Here is a 23,821-nt window from a genome sequence, read left to right on the forward strand (position 1 = left end):
AGTATAACATCACTTGGGAAATCCTGCATTTTTCGGTGCATATATTTTGTTATATTAAACGCTGAAGCATAAAATATTTGTGTTATAACTATAATGATTTACACCGGTAATCATAATACTTGAAAACTTTGATCTTTCTTACTATACAGGAAAGGATGGAAGAATAAATTGCGACAATATCAGGTTTACTAATAATATAGCGATAAATGATTTGCGACTTTATTTTATGTGTTTTAGTCACAACATCCTAACCCCAGTCTAAGTAATAGATAGATGATAATGGCACCTCCATTACATGTAGTTTGTACGATTATTATAAGATTAATACAGGTATATTGCATTGATCAACAGTAACTGACAGAGTTAAGCAATGATACGGTAAGCAATAAATGAATCAGACCATGAGCATTAAAGATAAACTTGAGTTCTGGTAAAAAAAGAAAATGAATTCTCACAGAATCTAACGAAACTTACACTGAATGTTCAAGATTACAAATAAATGTCATGTGCCAAACAATTTTGGAAGAAAATGTATACTGGCTGAGTAATGAGTATAGAAAGATAAGGAAATCAGGGTAGTACTAGCCCCGACACCATGTGTGTTGTCCCATATACATCTTTCTGTGTAAGTGATTGTTACTTTACCAAGACTCTGCCAAATTTATGATGATTTTGATGACTCCAGAACCTTGCATTACACACCATTACTTACATGCTATATGATCAACTTTTCTGATCCATTCCACACTTTTTCTTTCACAATGCAATCGCATTACCAGTACTCAAGTTTATATTTAAGGAACTTTACATATCTCGAACTAAGGAGACACGAACGAACGAACCATGAGCAGGGAATGCTTGAACCAGAACCGGCTCCTCCTGGTAAGGAGTTTGATTGTTTCCCGTATACATTTATATCAAAACTGATTAAAGTTGCATGCTGATCACTAAGCTTTGTTTAAAGTGCAATCCAACCCTGGTAATAAATTGATTTGTATGAAAGCAGAAAATAAACAGATTGGCAAAAGTTAGAAATAAATCAAACCAATAGTAAGAAAGTTATGAATGTTTGAAATATGCGATCACTACAGATTGGCAAAAGTTAGAAATAAATCAAACCAATAGTAAGAAAGTTATGAATGTTTGAAATATGCGATCACTACAGCTATGCAAATCTCAAAATGGCAGTTTGGTCAGTGGATTGTGAAGAAGGACGTGTATAACTCTCCCATTTGCCGTGTACAAAAATATCACTAATTCCTGCTTTTCTTGTAAGTTCCTTCTCCTTTGGGGCACTACTACAAATATATTATAGATAGCATAATATTATAGGTCCTCTAAAAAGAATAGACCCTCCTGAGCCATGATTTTTTGACATTTCTATATTTTAGTCATTTAATATGTTGGAACAGATGGGAAAGTAGTCCGGCACTACATCCCATTGACATTACCGACATTACAGCCGATTTGAAGTGCCGGTAGTGCTCACAACTTTCAAACTTCATAACTTTCTTATATCTAGTCAGATTTAATTGAAACTTTCATCAGTTTGCTTCTCTGATTTTGTTGCTTTCTTTTAGAGGAGATGTCTATTTGGGTAGGATTTCCCTTTAAATTCTTTTAAAATATATCATGAATATTACGCCAATGTAAACAGAAGCAGAGCAACACACAAACAAAAATAAATGAAAACAAATGCTTCACTTCAAGAACTGCTTTAAATTGAATTTGTGATTTTACTCTTTATCTAAGAAGCTCTTAATAGCTATTGAAGCTTGCCTAAAGCTTATCTGACACTTCAAAAGCTTATGTTGAATAAAGCTTGCTAATAAAAGAGGCCATGATCTTTTATTTAACATGTGTAAAATGTGAGGGGAATCAATCAAGAGGATTCCCAAATTCATTTAAAAAAAACATGTGTTTTCATTAGTGTAGTTTTTATATGCAGGTTGGACTGAACTTCAAGTGATAGGGTTACCACGATAGTAGATATTATAAAGTCAAGAAAACTATGGAGGGGGGAAAAGAACTACAAGTACCACATGATCTAATTATGAATGCCACATTAAAGGTAATACAAAGTTTTGGGAAATTTTGAAAATTGGGGGGAATCAGGATTCTTTACAATTTGGATTTATTTGGATGCCCCTATGGATGTATTATAAGCACTAGAAAATTTAGCTCCTAAAACACTTCTGCTTTCGAGAAAAATTGAATTAAAAAATTTACCAGTGCTCCTAGTAAATTTTGATAAATTTCAAATAGTGCCTACGGTTGTACAATGGTAGCTGCGACTATGAAAATCTCAGAATATGTAGTTGTGATGTATAATTTCCAAACAGGAATAGCTTATCCGTAGATTTTAGTCAAGAAACATTGTTTTAAAGCTTAATGAATATCTCGACCTTGAGAGGGAGCTATAAAACAAATAGTTTATTATTTACAATTTCATAACTTTAGACTCAATTTCAACCGTGACAACGATCGCTGAATATTGTAGGATCGCATATGCTTCCAATATGTTCTTTTGAACAAAATTCATGACCCCATACCAAAACTTTGTATTACCTTTTAAGTCATCTGAGAATCTACTTGTACACAGGATGAAGATTACAGATATTGAAAATGATATTTCATTCTTGTATGGAATCTTTTCCATGATAAGCATTTGATGTGAAGCTATTATACATTGCCTAAGTCTAATCGGAAGGCGTGATTGAGTTCATTCTACCACTGATACGAAACAATAAAAACAGAATGGTACGTGAGAGAGAAGGCAAAAAGGAGAAAATAACATAAAGGAAGTAAAATAATGAATAAATATTACAAAGTATTGTACAAGAAATGTACAAACAAGATGAAACTTCCCTTGCTACATGTTTAATAATAAACAAAGGAGCGTGAGAGTACATATTTTCTTGATATAGTTATCAATACTATATAGCAGCCTTTTTTCATTTTTACTACAAAATAAAAATGTGCTAAAGGATTACACATTCCAAAATATATAGAAAGAAAAAATTATAGTGCTTTGTTTCTTTTGAGGTATGTTTAACTTGTAAGCCTTAACTTGAATATCTAAGCTGTATTCCTTGAAACGCTTGCCAAGGGAATGTACTATTTTATTGAACTGTAATGGATTAAAAATTCAGAAAGTTTGTGTCACTATGTCCCCATTATACAACATGTGACTCCCTTTTCATCAAATGAATTTCATGAAGGAAAAAAAAAGAGCTATTTTTCTTCCATAGAAGCATGACAAAACAAGAGCAGCTGTAATAGCAAATATTATAAAACAATAATACTTTTTAGGAGCAAATATCATAGCTTCAAACTGCTTGGTCTTTCCTAATTCTCAATGATATGAGATATCTTCTACTATAATAAATGAATTATCTGATTTTAATACTTAGTAGAGCATAAAGCTAAAAAATGAATCCCATAGACTGTCACCAGTCTTAACAAATAAGACAGGAGATGAAAAGGTTGATCCTGACAATTTCTTCAACAAAAAAAATGTTTCAAATGTTTGAAAGTGATGCAAACATTAAGTGTGTAAAGCACATAGCCTATAGGGTAGTTATGAGTCGTGTTTCATAAAAGCTTGTTGTCAATAACAAGATGCAATAAGTCTTATAAGCTACTGAAATCATTGCATTTGATTGACTGTTGGCAAATTTGTTACTATACAAATAGTGAATGGTCATGAGTGCAATGGTACAAGATTTTGCACAAGGTGAAAGAGTTGAATGGAGCATCTCATCTTTCACCGAATGCAAAATATTGTTCCATTGCACGAATAAAGACCATTCACTATTTGTTTTATACAACACCTCAGACGTTAACGGGCTTAAAACAGTTTTCCTAGGCCTAAATCTCAGCAATATTTTGTTTGTTTTCAATTGATGAAATTGCTGATAGTGAGCGCGCACTATTAAGCAGGCAGCAAACCACGCGCGTACCATGCTCCGCGCGTACCAACCTTTATGTTAAATTGTTACGCGGAGTGCAATTTCGTTTGGTCCTTTCGCACCATTGCACTCTGACGTCACTTAGCTCACCATATACTTTGTACATCGTTAGTGACGTCAGAGTACAATGGTGCGAAAGGATCAAACGAAATTGCACTCCGCGTCAATGATGCCGTTCAATGGTACTTTTAGCGCATGTCATGTGATCAAGAATTGACCAATGAGGTTGCAAGAATCTTAGTAGGCGTTGTATAAAGTAATATGACACTTGTTATTGATGAAAAGTTTGATGAAACAGGGCCCTGATAGGATCGACTGGAAACACAAAAAATTTGTCGCATGTGACTTTTAGCAGTAGCCATTTTCACAGCAAGAAAATTGCAAAAATGTCCATGATGAAATTCAATCATTTTGTAGCATGAACCACTCACAATGGTTTCAAAGCATTCAGAAGTTTCTGGTTTCACAGAATGCCAACGTGTCCAACACATTGAATAGTCCTGTAAATATCTGTACTGCATGTAAATGAGACACGAGCAATGGACATAAGCTACCATAAAAGCACTTCAATGGCTGCCCTCAGGAAGGTCCTTACTGCCAATGACAATACATTGCCCTTGCGGGCAGGCAAAAATTGAGAGCGTAACCATGGTAATGAGTTTGATACACCATGAGGTACTCTGGGGAAGTGTAAGACCACAATCACAAGGTCATGAAGGGATACCTGCTACGACCTCCCTGTGGTGCATTGCTCTGCTCACGGGTGGCGCTAGCACCATTCTGCTGCTGCTGTTGGTTCGCACTGCTGCTGGTGTTGCGCCCTCTATGGGTGGGGTAGTCTTGTCTGGAATGCATTCCCCCCGTCATGCTGGGTACCAGGGCGGGGGAGGGGCCTCCGTCGCTACCCTTCAGCTCTTGGATGCACTTCCAGTTGTCAAGGTAGTTGGCTGATGGGGTAAACAGAGGAGATATAAATTACGCTCTTTGTTGGCATTGTTGGAGGGTGTAAAGAACTAAAGTTCACTGCCCTTTTTTTTCAGGCGATTACTGTCCTGATAATTAAGTCTGGTCCTGATAATCTGAGTCTGTTCCTGAAATTAGCCAAAACAACACTCAACTCACATTATTAATATGGTACCAGTTTTAGTTCTAATGGGCTTGAAGCATTCATTTGTGATATCTGTCCAATTATATGTTCTCTCACTCTATCACAGGTGTTAATGATGCAATGAGTCTTAATAAATAATAATAATAATAATAAATGGTGGCTTCTTATATAGCGCACATGTTCGTCACGTTGTGACGCTCCTGGCGCTGCCCCGATTATTACCCTGGCAGAAACAAGTTGAATCATTACTCTTCAACATAATGGTATTTTAAGATAATTTCTGCAAATCATCAAACAACATTGTGCATACTGTATGTATTTTCAAGGACCCATTTAGACAACTTTATGATCATAAAAGGCAAAAATCCTTTTTAACTTGATGAAAGATAACCATTTAGCTTGAACTATTTAAAATGTTAGAAATAACATACCAGTAATTTTGTATGTAAAACATTACATACCGCCATTATGAAACAGCTTCTTCGGAGCTCATTGGTAATTCAAAAGACATACTAACCTTTAAAGAGTCTGACAAATCCATCATCACTTGATGCAGCTAAGATAGTACCAGTCACATTCCAACTAACTCTCCATACCTGCAAGTACAATCATCAAAGACCTCTTTAATTTGGCAGCGTTTCATTTCTTTGATGGAGCCATTCACCACATAAAACATTATATATCTATTATTGCTAATAAAATACATTACATTCTTCTTCCTTTTTTTCTTTAGGTCATTCTACCTCTCATTCTCACACTTCCTCATCTTTTTTTTTCTTTTATCATTTTCTATAAAATGATTAAATCAGGAAAAAAAAAATGAAAATGTAGGTGAATCTCCCAATGCCTGAAGTCTCAACAAAGAAATCATTCAACACTATGGTTCAAATCAATATTTACTGTCTTTTCACAGCATGGTGTTAATTTGCAAGTTATCAACTTTCCTTCGCTCAGGCTAGTATACACACTTAATATATTTGAAACTTTCTCAATTCTATCAGGAAAAAAACATGGACAGAGAACCATATCAGTACAAGAGAGTGAAAAAACATAATTTCCTATTTTTCATCATTATCCACTGAAATACATTTTAAACTGGGAGTGCTTAGAATTAAAGGACAGATTGTCCTGAGCCCTAATCTATCATTTTCACCAAAGGATAATAGGGTAAGTAAATCAACAAACATTTTGATCTTCATTCAATTTTAACCAACCTCTATTCCCCAATTCTATGCCAAACTGTGACCTGGATTCCTCCTAGTTTACTAATTTAGTGAACATTTCACCTACAGTAGAAATAAGTTGCTTATCAATTTTAATCATCCTTATATATAAGTTTCACTGTTTGATTGGCAGGTGGAATGTGAAATGAACATATGCTTATCAATTTCTTGTTAATTTCGGAACTCTTGAAATTCTTTGTGAGTTAATTACATGAGGTGATTCAGATGTGTGTAGGTTTCATAATTCCTTGCAGTGTCCTTGGTGTGACCTTCTAAAGGTTGACAAACTTTGTCCTCTTCTCTCTCTCTCTCTGTCTCTGTCTCTCTCTCTGTCTCTCTCTCTGTCTCTGTCTCTCTCTCTCTCTGTCTCTCTCTGTCTTTGTCTCTGTCTCTGTCTCTCCCTCTCTCTCCCCCTGTTTCCCCTGGGCCCAAGCATAGCTGATCTTGTTTCATATACCTATAGAGAGTGCGTAAATATGCACCCTAATTTCTAGAAATATGAATGTAGAGGGTCACATTTCATATAAAATGCATGATACAATGAAGATTTAGGTACTTCTAACAGGTTGAATCTCAATGAGTCTCCAAGGTTTTGAATTAATTTTGCCCTTCTTTGTTGTTACCTGACTTTGTTTGAAGTCTACTAGTTGAGCTGCTTGTCTGATCTCAATTCTTGTTGAACCCACAAATTGGTCTCTCCTGCAAAATCACAAGGCACAATATCAATTCAAGACTTTTATTACATATGGATTGTGCTTTATGTTCTCACTGGAGAATTGATTATTTGTTTATTCATTTACATCTCTTTCTCTACTTTGCCTGTTTAGAGGACATTAATTGAGTTATGAAGTCATCTTCAATTTCTTTTTCCCCTCAATCAACAAGTGCCCTTGTACCTAAACTACTTACCGTATTTATTGCTATTTAACTACTATTAGCCTACAGGAAATGACACCTGCTACTAAGTTTAGTCACAAATGCTAAATTACTGTTATGATAATCAATGCTATTCAATTAAATCTTTATTTTTATTCTTAAGAAAATATTAAATATAAACACAGCATTATCATATATAAAAATACAAAACATTTACACAATACACATTTATAAGCAAAGGGGGGGGGGGTGTAGGGGTAAACAAAAGAGGGTCAATATTATGACAGTATGGTACATGTCCACTTTGACATATTGTAAAGGAAGAATATTCTTATTACAGTGAGTGAAAATTTTAAAAATATTGCTAATTCAAAGAAAATGCTGATTCATTCAACCTTAAGTGTAAAAAGTGCATATGGTACCTCATTGGTTTAAGTGTCATAATGCGGACATCCTTCGTTGCTACAGCTAACATGTGATATGATCTGCCTAGGTTAGGAGAGAAAGCTAGGTCATGTACTGCCTCGGTGATCACGTTCAGTGTGTCAATCTTCTGCCATTTTCTGTAAGTAAATACACCATTAATATCATAACTTTGGAATATCAATGAAAATATCATATTGAGGTAATTTAATATTTTAATCCCTTGGAGAAACATATCATAAAAATGTTTAAAAGAATCTGACATATTACAAAATATATATATTCTGATGTACATGATTCTAATTATTGAAGACACTACTTGGTAACACATTTTATGACTGAGATGTCATAAAAGCATTTGATTTGTATCTATTCTAAGGCCTATATGTTAACAACATTGGGGTATCTTTTAGTGGAGGTCAATCATCCAAATCAATTGTATATTTTTTTTCAAAGGAAATTAAAAAACATAATTTTATGTCTGCTAAAAAAAGGAAAGACTTTCTTCTTATTTAACATTCTAGAGAAAAGGAAAATCTCAAATGATACTTTCATACTACAAACCATATGGCTTTCAATGCCATACTATATCACATTCTCATGACAAAATCTCCCAATCGGTCTTTCATAAAAATAATATTTTCATGAATCAAAAACCGAATAGCTATTATAATTATCAGATTTGTCCCAACTTTCTAAGACTCACTTCTACAATTCTTCTGCTTTGAAAAAAGACAAATTGTTTCAAGGTGGAATTATCCTTTGAATATGTAACATCTTTTTATCCATTACAGGTAATAATCTTTTTCAATTTTGCCTTCAGCTCTGATTGAATATTGAGACTTAGAAACAATAATGAAATATTATCACACTGACCTTTCATTTTCTTTGTATTCATAGATTTGTACTTTGCCCCCTCCTGAAGGGTCAGAGCTGTCACTACCGATGGCAATCATGGGCGGATGGACTCTGACGAGAAAAATGACATAAAATACATATTTACATATTTGCCTATCTCAATATATGGTAAAGGATGTATAAAAGTATCAGTATACAGAAGAAAGAAAAAAATACTTACAAAACGATTTCATTCTTACACAAGAAGCAATGATAATCATGCAGTTGGTAATTAAAAAATCTCTTGTACATCATTGTCAATGAATTTGCCAATTGGTGTTATATTTTGAAGTGATTATCAGTTTTTAACCAGCATCATTTCCATATAAGCTCATGGAACTTTGTATAGAGCATGGAAATAATAATTGTGTTAATGATACAGTCCATAAATGCCTCCATGGAATTTTCACAAGGTATTTCAATTTCCTAGAGGGCAGCATCTCATGAAACAACCATAAGTGTGCTGGCATCCTACTATAACGTATGTTACCAAATCAAGACAAGCAAACTATCACCATTCAAAAGCAGTGAATCCTATTTACCTTACCAAATCAAGACAAGCAAACTATCACCATTCAAAAGCAGTGAATCCTATTTACCTTGATGGATTCCATGATAAACAGCTACAACTAAGTTTGGTCTGAAGTTCTGTCTGTAAGAATAAGAGAAATAATATCCAAAGTCATTTTCCTTCAAAATTCTCCATTCTCACAACACAAATTTTCCTTTCTCTCTTCTGATCACCCCCCCCCCCCCCCCCTCTTGGTTCCTCACTTCTTCCATTTTTTCTCCTTCATAGTTTAACCACACCAAAGATCATCTTGTTTCAGAGTAGGTAGTCATTCTAACTTCATTCCTATTAACCCTATTGATAATTATATTTCTTCTCCTTGCATCTCCCTCACATTTCATCAGTATCTTTAAATCTCTGACTGGATTCATGTATATAATTAAAAAGTTTTACAGAGTCTGCATTGCAAAAAGGTCAAGAAGCTCTCCATTACCTATAGTATATAAACAACACAATGCAAGAAAACAATGATTTGCAGGAAAAAAATGAAGTCTAAGGAATACCTGTAAATTCATTGTGGCTAAATTTGTTACTTCTGGTGCTTCATATATCCTCACAATACCATCTGCTGAACAGGTTGCCTGTAGATTGATACAAATACAGAAAGTCCATCCAATCACAAAAACCATTAAAAAGAAATATAATTAAACACATTTTATGCTATAATTGCACAATAAACACCATAGAATGACTAGATGTACCAACCCACCCCCTTATTTTCAATGGTCATTCTTTAAAAAAAAAAACTTGAACAATTTACATATTTGTATAAAAATAATAAAAACAACAACAACAATAACTAGACATAATACTTGTTTGGAACAAGTATAGGTGGGCTGGTCAACTAAAATTTGACACAAATAGAGCAAAAATAAGCGAGATACTGCTAAAAAACAATGTCATGTAGTTTAATGATGTGAACGAAATTCTACTTCCGTAGGCATAACACGCAACTTAAGAAAATTCTGATATGTACCCTTTAATCGTAATTTCCACTATGATAAAGTGATCAAAATGAAAAAATGGTGTTGCCTGAGCTTGTAGAAAATTGTCTCAGCTACATCATATCAACATTTGGAAGAAAATAGATCAATATTTACAGAGAGACAATCAATGTTACATAAATATGCTGACGTCATAATATGCAAATTCGTATTTTGAGTTCCAAGGCCATTATGATGATGTCACGATACACTTAATGGCCAAATGAGACATGGAATCATATTTCCGACTCATACTCTATCTAAATATGAAAAAACACTGAAGGTCACGGTTCATTCCAAAGAGCTATAATGGATTTTGTATAGGCATGTTTTTGCCCATATATGCTATGTAATACAAGAGCTCGCGCGCACGAACATTTATCTTGAATTGACGCTCATCTTGTTATTAATGGTCATAAAAAGATAAACATAGTATCAAATTCCTCAAAAAAATATGAGAAATATCATGAAAGAAAAAAAAATGGCGATTCTATGTTGTGTAATGATGTTACGCGCGAAAACGAGCGCGCATGCTCGTACGCGCGATTTTTTATAAAATGCTTAAAATGACCTGAAACGTATGCAAAATAAATTTGAGACGATTTTGAGCATTTTTAAATTTTGCACGCACACTGACGCGCGGATGAACGTGCACGCGCGCGTTTTTTTTTACCTGAAATTAACCGGACTGATATTGAACTTGATCATGATAAATATGAATTAGAAATACCATTTGGTTATGAAGATATGATCATGAGAAGATTTTCACAAAATTTCACAAAATGGCGCCTAGATGACGTCATCAGTCAAGGTCAAGGTTGAAAACCTTACCGTGTCTTGTCCATATGCCTATACATATGTGTGCCAAATATCAAAGCATTTGATTCAACCATTTCAAAGTTATCTTGCTAACAAAAAAGTGGGTCAAAATAAGAAAAATAAAGAATAATAAATAAATAAATAATAAAGGCAATTTTAACAAAAATATAAGGTGGTCTGTATTAGATACAGCCCACCTGATAAATAAAGGCAATTTTAACAAAAATATAAGGTGGTCTGTATTAGATACAGCCCACCTGATAATAAATAATAAATAAATAAATAATAAATAATAAAGGCGATTTTAACAAAAATATAAGGTGGTCTGTGTTAGATACAGCCCACCTGACTAGACATATAATACTTGTTTGGAACAAGTATAGGTGGGCTGGCCAACTAACATTTGAGACAAAATAGAGCAAAAATAAGCGACATACTGCTTACAAATTCTTAAAAGACAATATCATGTAGATTCATAACGTGAACTAAATTCACCTTCTATAGGCATAACACGCAAATTATGAAGTTTTTGACATGAGGCCTTTAATAAAAATTTTCACTATGATGACGTCATCAAAATGAAAAATGGTTGTTACTGCGCTTGTAGAGAATTGTCTTAGCTACAACATATCGAAATTTTGAAGAAAATTGATCAATATTTACAGAGATACAATCAATTTTACATAAATATGCTGACGTCATAATATGCAAATTCGTATTTCGAGTTCCAAGGCCATTGTGATGATGTCACGATACACTTAATGGCCAAATGAGACATGGAATCATATTTCCGACTCATACTTTATCTTAATATGAACAAAATTGAGGATCCCGGTGCATTCCAAAGAGCTATAACGGATTTTTATTAGGCATGTTTTTGCCCATATATGCTATGTATTAAAAGACCTCGCGCGCACTGACATTTATCTTGAATTTACGCTCATCTTGTTAATAATGGTCATAAAGAGATAAACATGGAATCAAATTCCTTGAAAAAATATGAGAAATATCATGAAAGAAAAAAAAATGGCGATTCTATGTTTTTTAATGGTGTTACGCGCGAAAACGCGCGCGCATGCTCGTACGCGCGATTTTTTATAAAATGCCTAAAATGACCTGAAACGTATGCAAAAAAAATTTGAGACGATTTTGAGCATTTAAAAATTTTGCGCGCGCATTGACGCGCGGACGTACGCACATGTGCGCGTTTTTTGACCTGAAATTGACCGGACTGATATTGACCTTGATCATGATAAATATGAATGAGAAATAACTTACCGTTATGAAATTATGATCATAAGTAAATTTTCAGAAAATTTCACAAAATGGCGCCTAGATGACGTCATCAGTCAAGGTCAAGGTTGAAAACCTTACTTTGTTTTGTCCATATGGCTATACATATGTGTGCTAAATATCAAATCATTTGATTGAGCCATTTTCAACTTATCTTGCTAACAAAAAAGTGGGTCGAAATAAGAAAAATAAACTAGATTTGTAATACTTGTTTGGAACAAGTATAGGTGGGCTGGTCCAACTAAAATTTAAGACAAAATGAGGAGCACATTTGAGATAGCTAATCGTCTCAGCTACAACACACTCAAAGTTCAGCTCAAACGAAGCTAAAACAACGGAGATTTTGCTCGCGAAAGACGGAAATGTAGAATCGAGTTTTGAGAAAAAGTCATGTCCCGTAGAGAATACACGCAAAAAGGGAAAAATGACATTCTTCCTTTAATCGCAAAAAAAGCCATGATTCCTTTGTCAAAATGAAAAATCTTGTATACTGCATTTGTATTGAATTGTCTTAGCTAGAACATATCGAAAGTTGAAAGAAAATCGATCAATATTTACAGAGATACAGTCAATTTTCCAGAAATATGCTGACGTCATAATATGCAAATTAAAATTTTGAGTTGGGAGGCCATTATGATGACGTCATGAGTTAATAGAGGGTCGGATGAGACATGAACTCATATTTTTAATCCATACCATAATATTGAAAAAAAATTGGGTTCACCTTGCATCCTAAAGCGCGACAATGGATTTTGTAAAGGCATGTTTTTGCCCATGTATGCTATGTATTACAAGAGCTCGCACGCACGGAAATTATCTTAAACGGACGCTCATTCCGTTATTAATGGTCAAAAAAAGATGAACAAGGTATCAAAATGCTTAAAATAATGTGCCAAATATGATGACAGAGAAAGTTTGGCGATTTTATGTTGGAAAATACCAGTACGCGCGAAAACGCGCGCGCATAAGTGCTCTCGCGCAATTTTTGAAAATGCTTAAAATGGCCTGAAACGTATGCAAAATTAATTTGAGACGATTTTGAGCATTTAAAAATTTTGCGCGCGCATTGACGCGCGGACGTACGCGCACGCGCGCGTTATTTGACCTGAAATTGACCGGACGGATATTGACCTCGATCATGATAAATATGAATGAGAAATAGCTTTTGGTTATGAAGATATGATCATGAGTTGATTTTCGTAAAATTTTACAAAATGGCGCCTAGATGACGTCATCAGTAAAGGACAATGTTGAAAACGTTATTGTGCTTTGTACATATGCCTTTACATATGTGTGCCAAATTTCAAGGCATTTGATTGAGCCATTTTCAAGTTATCTTGCTAACAAAAAAGTGGTTAGAAATAAGAAAAATATTTAATAATAATAATAAATAAATAAAGGCAATTCTAACGAAATTATAAGGTGGTCTGTACGATATACAGCCCACCTGATAAATAAATAAATAAATAATAATAAAGGCAATTTTAACAAAAATATAAGGTGGTCTGTATTAGATACAGCCCACCTGATAATAATATTGGATATTTTAAAGTGCATATATCCACCACCCAAGGTGCTCCAATATTACCCCGGCTCGGCTAGAATACTGTTTTCTGTGCTCACAGCATTTAAGGATTTCCTTCCTACCAGGTACCAATTACAAACCAGGGTAGAGAGTGGCAAATGTAGATTAATGTCTTGCCAAAAGACATTAGTGCCACAGCAGGACTCAAACCATGATCTATGCGATGCACAGTCCAACAATGTATCCACTGGACCACAACACCTCTTAATATATAACTTGCTTTTTGAAATTGAAACATGATAGTGGCATCAACAAAATTAATATTGCATTTTTGTAAAGATTATAGAAGCTATCACATTACATACATGTGTCTATGCACTTCCAAAGCACTTTGGAAATTATTACGCAACTAAAGCCCATTGCCTTGATATACAGTACATGTACATTGTGATATTCAAGGATTTTTATTTCTTCCTACTATTTAGTTCTCCCCGTAGAATAATAACACAACTAGTAACCCCCTAATCCACTCGACCACATCAACTCTATGTAGTTTCTCTATGACAGAGAGGTACTTACCAATTGAAGCCCGAGATGATGTGGTGCAAACTTGACATCTGAGACGGATGTTCTGCTGTCTACAAGCATGGCTCGCTGAGCCTGAAAAGATATGATGAGATAAGTCAGGTTTACATTCCTAGCTCTTGTGATCATATTTACCAAATGAACTTACCTACATGAACATGAATTCAATTACTCTGTTTACATCTACATACCTGCCAATATTTGAAAATAAGAATTAGGAATTTTTAGCATGGTATGCCTTCAAAAATAAGAAATCTCACTTGCAAGGCCAGTGAAACCGGCATTACGCGGTAAATCTGTACCAAAAAGCAAATACAAATTTGCTGCTCGATCATGCAGTCATTCAACGCACACAATATGTGAACTATCAAATCGCGGGACATGATAAACACTAGTTTAATTTGGCTTTAACACACACACACACACACAACAACAACAACAAAATATTTAAAAATATATGTTTAAAAAAGTAATTAAAAAAAAAAAAAAATCAAAAATTTGAAAAATTCCGGATTTTCAGGTCCTAGAAATCCAGAAAAACTAAATATTCCGGATTATTTGTAAGGGTTGGCAGGTATGCATCTACAGTGTACATCACATCTAAGTATGAAGTGCTTCATGTACACAATACTGACTCACCTCTAAAGGTTTTGAAAAATATGTGTTTTCAAATTGGTAAACCTCCCGTGGAATAAAAGTGTACATTACATTTATAACCGTGATAAATTTTCATTAAAAAGTAAATTCACTTTTCACTATAATTTTTTATTGAAGCAGTACATACCCAGTGGTGTTTTCCCCTCTCATTGGGCTTTGAATCTCCAACTGAAAATATGAAGTAGAGAAAATAACCAAATGAAATGAGTTAATATTAGAGCAAACATTGATATGCACCTTGATATGATGTACCTTTACTTATTTTACCAGAGAAAACCTTGTTTTGTTTCTAGAAGCCCTTAAATTTTGTTCCCATCAGTGATCTTTATAAAAATATTTATTCACATTCATTTCATTAAAACCCTTTTTCCCCTTCAGTTTTTATTAAATAAATATTTCCTGTGCCCTGTAGGGTTTCCTAATATAGCATAGCCAGAGCAATTCTAAGTATTCACATTTTCAGTTTTGTTGTCATTTTTTATATAGACTTTTATTTAAATTCAAGCATGGCTCAACGTCATCAGCATTCCAAGATCATGACACAATGACCCAACAATTTAACACTAATTAAAAACACTGACAATTCCTTTACATAAACAAATAATAATAATGTGATGCACTGCTACATGTATAAGGGTCAGGGAAATGAAGCATTTAGAAAGGCAACCATTTTGCTATACAAACAAGGCTTTCATACAACAGAACCTAAAGTTAATCTGTGTTTTGAATAATAAAAATCTACTTACCCATCTCCTCCCATACAACTGCAGTTCTATCAAAAGAACATGAGGCTAGGACCTGGCCAAACTCAGGATGGGCCCATGTTACTCTCCATACAGACCCACTGTGTGTCTGAAATATAGAGGATTTAAACATTTTTGTTTAAAGGTAGCTTGTCATAGTTCCACCTTGTTTATGTAAGTCTGAAGTAAGATCTGGGCCACCGAACAAGATTTCTATCATGATCAACTTTATTCCAATGATAGCCCATCTAAATGTATTTTGGTTTTAACACTATAAAACCAAATAGTAACAGACTAAAGCTACATCTTGCAATTGAAGATCTTCTTCTTCTTCTTCTACATACATGTACATGTTTCTATGATCACCCTGCATACAGTCTGTTGAGAGCCAGGAAGGCCATGTTCACGCCTCCAAAAAGATATGCTCAATGTGGATTGGCATTTGATGCATAAAGTTTCACAAATAATCAAGTTGCAGTGTTCAGAATGTATGTGTGCAAGACTTGTGACCAATCACTCAAAGTTTTCCCATATTCCACCTGTTTTAATTAAGTTACATTGGTTTCCAATAAGGCATAGAATTGAAATTTAAGATATATTTCTGTTTGTAGGTTTTGCCGATATCTACCTTGCACTGCATTACCCTATGATGCCTACGTATGTATATACATGTATCTTATCTTCAATTCATCTTCGTATTTCAGCAGTAGGAAGCCTTCTACATCCATTCAAAATTTTAAATTCTTCATATCAGTTTGCAATTGTTGTTTTATATTGCTTTACAAATACTATACATCATTGTTATCTTACTTAAACAAATAATTATTATTATTTAAAAAATAAAAAATGAAAAAAGTACATTCATGATTCATTACCTTCCAACTAGCTGTACAGTGCCACTCTCCATCCTCCCCAAGATCCCATACCTATATTCAAAATAAATACAAAAGAAGTCAGGATAATTCAAATTTGTGAAGTTGCAATCTCACACATAACTTCAATCACAAGAAAAAAATGAATGAAACCGATCTCCATTAGGGCTGCGACGAGTAGTCGAATGCTCGAGTACTCGCACTGTTGACAACTACTCAAGTAAGATTTCTCGTACTCGAATATTCGGCCGTTTCCCAGCTCAATCACTTTCAAACTCACCACTCAGAAACTGGGACCAAATGTCCGGCTTTCTGTTTGGACTCAGAGGAAAATGGATTATTCTGCCATCTTTGATTGTTAAAACAGCATTGTTTACTGTTATTATTATTATTAAATCGGCGCCTTCAACTGCAACTCGAAGTAAAACTGCGTGACTTTTCGAAGACGGACCTGGGATACTGCTCCAGTGGTATGGTGGTGGCAAAAAAAAAAATTTAAAAATGAATTTAATTTTTTTATTTTTCATTTTTTTAAAAATTTTTAAACATGGCATCCAAATATTCGAGTATTCGCTTGTACCTCATTACACGGTTGTGCACAGCCTTAATCTCTATTCTCCAAGCATTTGTGATCACAGGATATGTGAGATGAAAAGTTACAACTTTCCAAGTTATGAATAGTAAAGGGGCACATAGAGCCATGTAGCATCATAGCATTAATAAGATAAACAATAACTAAGAGATAAATTAGTGGGTGTTCTTTTTTCCTGCATATTGCATGAAAAGTCATCAGTTACGTCAGAAAATAATAATAACAGTAACACTCAGATTTTATATAGCCCTTATTAGAATCACTAAGAGCTTCCAAACTTGGAGATTATTACCCCAGCTTTAGCTGTGCTGCCATTGCGGCGCTCTAGCATTTCAAGGAATTAATTCCTGCCAGGTACCCATTTACATCACCTGGGTTGAGTGTGCCACTTAACAGGCTGTGGCAGATGAATTCTTTTCTGACATAACATGTCGTAAATTATGATCTCATTATCTTGTCAGCACTTTTAAGCTTCCGTATTTCATACATCATTTCTGTATCTGAAGTTCTGAACAGTGCCACCCAGAGCCAGTCTCTCTTAAACTTCATGAGGTCTAACCATAAATGGAACGGACCTCATACCCCCAATAGTGCTACGGACTACAGACATTTGACACACATCCTGCACATGTACAAAACAAAGTGATAAAAATAAAAATTACTGTTGAAACACTTCAATTTAAAAAAATGAGGATCAAAAATCATGTTAAGTACTGTAAATGAGTGTAATAAATCAGTTCTATAACACACTGACACAGTATTTGTAATTCGTAATTGTGAAGACAACTTAGACCAACAATCAAAATTATTTTTTTCAGACTTCAATCTTCTACCTGGTATTTCTTGTCATGAAATTCATCTCCATTGACTGTAAAATCATGCTGAATAAACGGTGTCCAGACAACTCGCCACAGAGACAACTCGCCCCAAGACAACTCGCCACAATACCCTGGACATCTCGCCACAATACCCTGGACAACTCGCCACGGTCGAGTTGTCCAGGGTGGGGTGCCTTTTCGGACAGCTCGCCACACTTTTTTCTCCTGATTTCTAGATCTAAAATCCCTCATCTTAGATGAAATTGTCATTTTTCATGATTTTCATGCTTTTATAAACACAGTTATTACAAAGAATAAAGAATAAAGCTGATTTCCCTTGCAACAATAATATATTTTCGACAAACCGAAGGCATACGATCGCCAGATATTAGGATAACTTCTCGGTATTTAGAGGTCTATAACAGCTGCATTTTTCTGACTCAGAAATATTTTAAAGTGGCACGTTCCCACCAGTGTAGTTATCGCTGCTCTAGTCATCGCCATCTTGGTTCCGAAAATCGATTTCTAATTTGCATACAGCTGTCAATCAAAGTACGCGCAGCCTGGCCTGCCTTCGCCAAGCCAGTTGATCGCTGACGATCGCGACGTCACGAAAGTGGGCGGAAACAGCAGCCGAATCTTAGAGCCGAACTGCGATTGGCATTACTTCGGCACATGTATGCGATAATCGGTATTGTCCGGGCATTCGGAACATGCCATCTGCGTAAGAGCCGTATTCTGTTGGTGTCAATGGGCAGCTAGCACCGTCCGTCAGCGGGTACGTATTTTGAACGCCCTCTGGAATGCGGGGAACATGCGTCTTTAATGGTAGGATACTGGAAGCAATGGCGTACTGATGGGGGGGGGGCAGTTGAACGCGAAATTAAATTGATATGTGGCTTATTTCTAGATTTTCTGGGTTAGTTTCGCACTTTTGACCACAGTCATAGGCGGCATTCTTGGTTGTGGGGGGGGGGGGGGGGGGAGACACTGTGCCCCAACTTTTTCAGGTTCCCCTAAAGTGCCCCCTTATCCTTTGTAGAGTAAAGGAGCCGGTAATCGGCCAGCTCCAGTTTTCGGCCGATTGGTTGGATGCAAGGTAAAATCACTCTAAAATACATCGCATAATAGCATAACACATATCCCACACATACCATACCATGCCAGTGTCACTGAAGAACCACATTTGCAATGGAAAATATATCCTAAAATATCACATTTTAGCGATGTAATCGCCGGTCCCGCTACCCAAATCTGAAAAATCGAGTATCTTACGCGTGTCTGTACCATAAAATGAGCTTTATTTCAAGTATTTTTCAGATTTAGAGCCCGATTTTGTGCTAGTCGCAAGCTCAAAAGTATCTCATCGCATGTATTAAATCAATGCAGCCGCACACCGCGACGCACACACGATATCTCTGTCTAATTCAGATTCCAACTTCCGATCACCGCTGTGCCTGTCTTCGGCCAGGCGAGCACCAGGGAGCTCCGGCGTGGGATACCTGCTCCGCCCGCTTGTGCTGTACATCAGCGCGGAAACGCACGGCGTTTCCTATTGACTTTGTACATGCGGCCGTAAACTGAAACGCTCGGCCGATAACTGGCTCCAAAACAGTGAAAATTGAAATGAATATTGTCATGGCAATTCGTGATTTTTTTCTGGGATTCTTTTTTTGTTTAAATAATAATAATATTTGCTTCATGATTTGAACAAGAAATGATAATAAATAGGAAGTAAAGAGTCCTAAAAATAGGATTTTGTCTTAAGTGGCCGAAAACGGGCTCCTTTACTCTACATGTCCTTTTCCCTTCAGATAATTTTCAATGGTAGGAATTTATATATTTTCATGGAAGAATACTCCCCATAACGTGCGTGTACGTACAATTACGTTGTATGAAGGCCACTTATTTTAACACTTACGTAACATTAGAAAATAGAGGTAGATCTACAGAGTTGAGAACGATGGACCCAGTCGGCAGAAGTCATTACCAGAAACTCAAGTAAAATTCATAAACGAAACTGGTAAATTTTAGAGTAAAGTACCCGGTTTTCGGCCACTTAAGACAAAATCCTATTTATTGGACTCTTTACTTCCTATTTATTATCATTTCTTGTTCAAATCATGAAGCAAATACTATTATTATTTAAACAAAAAAAGAATCCCCAAAAAAAATCACGAATTGCCATGACAATATTCATTTCAATTTTCACTGTTTTGGAGCCGGTTATCGGCCGAGCGTTTCAGTTTACGGCCGCATGTACAAAGTCAATAGGAAGCGCTCGCGCGCGCCGTGCGTTTGTGCGCTGATGTATAGCACAAGCGGGCGGAGCAGGTATCCCACGCCGGAGCTCCCGGGTGCCCGCCTGACCGAATACAGGCACAGCGGTGATCGGAAGTTGGAATCTGAATTAGACGGACATATCGTGTGTGCGTCGCGGTGTGCGGCTGCATTGATTTAATACATGCGATGAGATACTTTTGAGCTTGCGACCAGCACAAAATCGGGCTCTATATCTGAAAAATACTTGAAATAAAGCTCATTTTATGGTACCCATATTTCTTACATACACGCGTAAGAAACTCGATTTTTCAGATTTGGGTAGCGGGACCGCCGATTACATCGCTAAAATGTGATATTTTAGGATATATTTTTCATTGCAAATGTGGTTCTTCAGTGACACTGGCATGGTATGGTATGTGTGGGATATGTGTTATGCTATTATGCGATGTATTTTAAAGTGATTTTACCATGTATCCAACCAATTGGCCGAAAACCGGAGCTGACCGATTACCGGGTACTTTACTAGGGTGTCTGATCGCGCACCCGATGTTGTGTGCTAAAATTCTTCCCATAGAGATTACACGCATCCCTATGCAGCCTACGTGCATTGCGCGACCATGCAAAAAAAGTCAATTTTTTTTTTTCAAATCGAGATTCAAACCTTTATCAGTTGTGATCCTGAAGGTGATAATCAATGAATGAGGTGTCATATGAAAGAGCAGGTGAATTCCAATATTTCCAAAGGGGCGTAGCCCCCGAAATTCTAAAAATATCTTGGTCAAAACAGCAATTTAAACATTGTGTCCTGGCTAACTCTGAGGTTTGTCACTTTTGAGATATGACGCCCCGATCGATAAGTAGTCCCAGTCCTAAGGAACAATTCTATGTGATTATATTTTCGCTAGCCCCCAGGGATCACAACTGATAACAGTTTAAAAATACCCTTCTCGCTATTTGGTGGATCAGCTAATTAGGAGGCGTGCGCTCCGCTCAGTCCAAACCATGGTTACATCGCGTAACATCTCCGCGCACGAACGAAACCCCAAATTCTAGTGACTGAAATTATGGTTGGCAATTCCCTCGATAAACCCGGAAGTGAATACACGTTATAGTCAATGGCAATATCGCGGAGACAACGTGCGTTGTCTCCGCGATATTGCCATTGACTATAACGTGCATTCACTTCCGGGTTTATTGTGCGACGAACGCCAACCATACTAGTCAATCGCACATGTCGCGGAGACAGCGTAGCTCAAGCTGCAAGTCGCGGATTGGCTTAGCAGCATGCGTACGATATGCATACGCTTGCATATCGCGCGATACAGCTGTTTGGCTAAATTTAGCAAAACAACATCACTCTGCGTGGACGTCTTTTTCGTCGATTTTGACCAAAATGATATGAATATACCAGCGTGTTGGAGGGGCTGTAACTTTTGATAGAAACATCGGTGAGACTTGAAATTTGAAATGTATTATTCTGATAACATTTTTTATTCAAATATCAAACAAAAATGGTGAAAAACGATCCCAAATTGAAAATTGAAAAATCGTTCAGACACCCTAACTTTACTCTATTTGTTTGTTATTTTTCATCAATATTGAGTGGTTCATTTCTAGAGTCTATGTAGAATCTATGATAAAAGTTTAATACGGTAGCTGCAGCAGGTTTAAAAAAATATTGTGTGAATGTACTGCAGTACAGTGTTGCCTTTTTTACTACACAGCCAGGATAGTGATGCAGCTATGTGTGGCGCTGGCTGGCTCTGGCTACTGAAAACTCATATTCATATTCATAACGCATAAGTTAATATGTGGGACCATGCTTTCAGTTTTTATTCAAGTTTGAACTTCAAATATTGCATTACCTTTACACTCTGGTCACTAGAACATGTGGCCATTCGTTGTCCATAAAAGTCAAATGCAACATCATGGATTAAATCCTTGTGTTCTGCCGAAATACTCTTTGCCTTGAACATTTTGCTGGCACTTTAGTCGGTAAGGTCCGGATTTCCCCGCGATCGAGCTGATAATGAACAAATTGGCAACTTAATATGTCCTAAATTAATGATGAACACCAATTTTACAAAAATAATCACAGATTTAATCCATTATTTTAAAGCGATAATCAAAATGTTCGAAAAATTATTTTAGGGGAAGGTTTATAGAGGAATACACATAAATTAAATATATTGCAAATTGTTGTTTCACTATTGAAGCTTGGTCATCCAAATGACTCGTCCAAGATAAACTCAGTCAGATTATCTCAGCCCGAAAGACTGTGACCACACATGTTTACTTCTGTTTACATTATATAGGAGTTATAACGCCTATACCGAGATTTGTATTCACATCCTCCTTTCTCTCCCTCGCTCTCACTCTTATATTCTAGAAGCGGCGGGAATTGATGCATCATGCACTCCACAGTCTCCACTTTTGTTTTTAATTTAACAGTGACGAACACAACTTATTCCGCATGATTGATTGATTGATTTTTATTCGCCGCGGGGTGGGGGGGGGGGGGGGGGGGGGGGTTGCGAGCACTAACTAAAAAAATGGATCCGCATCTCGTTGTCAAAAAGTTAGAATCATCCTGTTTCTAAGATGTTTTGAGCGAGCGCAGCGAAGCCAAAACGTTTTCAAAATGTAATTTCGATATTTGAAAATATATATAAAATATTCGGGCATTTTGAGTTTGATGATATTCGACCACCTCGCTGTCAAATAGATATTCGGGCACCTCGGTGGCCAAATATGCCCGGGGAGGGGGAATAGCCTACTCATATTAGGTTTGGACGAGGTGTGCCGCTCAAGCCTCAAAACCCTATCAGGGGTCATTTGGGGGCATCATGTTCCCAAAAGTTTCGGGTGTTTAGGGATATTTTGTGTAAAAAAGTTACCCATTAGAGCGGCAAACCCCCATATGTTCTAATATCTGAGTACCCCCCCCCCCCCGGGCAAATATGGAGGTATATAGTTCGGGCACTCCGCTGCCTGAAATCATCATTTTTCTAAAAAAGGGTTTTGAACGAGCAAAGGAAAAAACACTAAATTGTCTTCAAAGATGTAATTTCCTCGTCGTGAAACTAAATGGCGAGTTCTAATATTTTTATTTTTACGAAATTTATGTTTATTTAAAAAAGTATCGAACAGTGGATCTTAAATTTCTTTCACGGCCGCACCCCTAGAAATGTTATTCTCGCGGCAGCCGATTGAACGCTGCCTATAAGTTATCATTTTCCCAAATATTTCATTGTTTGTTTATTTTCAAAATTTTCTGGGATTTCCGCCCATGCTGGCAATAAAGTCTGTCTTTCCTCTGTGTTTAAAGTATTTTGTTATGATAAATACTTCATGTACCTGTATCTTTAAAGCTTAAATGAGGGGGGGGGGGCTGGCGGGTTTGTGAGGCAAATGTTCATACTGGAAGGTAAATATCAATTAGAATGCAGCCAGTAAGATGTTCTGTTGTAATCATAACATTTTTTTTTTTTTTTAACTAACTTTTTTTAAAGAGCGTGGACTTTCTTTTTAATTTAAAGGTACTATGTCCATTTTGCAGCCAATATCAAATTATGTAGAACT

General features: G+C 36.0%; 1 protein-coding gene across 1 annotated transcript; it reads right to left on the minus strand.

The window, feature by feature from the left end:
* Positions 1 to 3,892: 3,892 nt before the first annotated feature.
* Positions 3,893 to 22,282, minus strand: LOC575754 (nucleoporin SEH1). The gene is made up of 12 exons (XM_030975723.1): positions 22,105 to 22,282; positions 16,550 to 16,600; positions 15,678 to 15,783; positions 15,059 to 15,099; positions 14,269 to 14,349; positions 9,573 to 9,650; positions 9,098 to 9,150; positions 8,478 to 8,570; positions 7,601 to 7,741; positions 6,926 to 7,001; positions 5,597 to 5,675; positions 3,893 to 4,918 (listed from the first exon to the last, which is right to left on the minus strand). Exons 1-12 carry the CDS (start codon positions 22,213 to 22,215, stop codon positions 4,674 to 4,676), a joined length of 1,155 nt encoding a protein of 384 aa, XP_030831583.1. The 5' UTR covers positions 22,216 to 22,282; the 3' UTR covers positions 3,893 to 4,673.
* Between the last annotated feature and the right edge of the window lie 1,539 nt (positions 22,283 to 23,821).

The sequence above is a fragment of the Strongylocentrotus purpuratus genome, unplaced genomic scaffold (assembly GCF_000002235.5).
Source record: "Strongylocentrotus purpuratus isolate Spur 01 unplaced genomic scaffold, Spur_5.0 spur5_scaffold_8, whole genome shotgun sequence".
Lineage (NCBI taxonomy): Eukaryota > Metazoa > Echinodermata > Echinoidea > Camarodonta > Strongylocentrotidae > Strongylocentrotus > Strongylocentrotus purpuratus.

Coding starts and splice junctions, on each gene's coding strand:
- LOC575754 (XM_030975723.1), bottom strand. CDS start 22,215: ATGTTCAAGGCAAAGAGTATTTCGGCAGAACACAAGGATTTAATCCAT. Junction 16,601..22,104: donor CTAGTGACCAGAGTGTAAAG/GTAATGCAATAT, acceptor TTTTGAATATAG/GTATGGGATCTTGGGGAGGA. Junction 7,742..8,477: donor GAATACAAAGAAAATGAAAG/GTCAGTGTGATA, acceptor ATTTACTTACAG/AAAATGGCAGAAGATTGACA.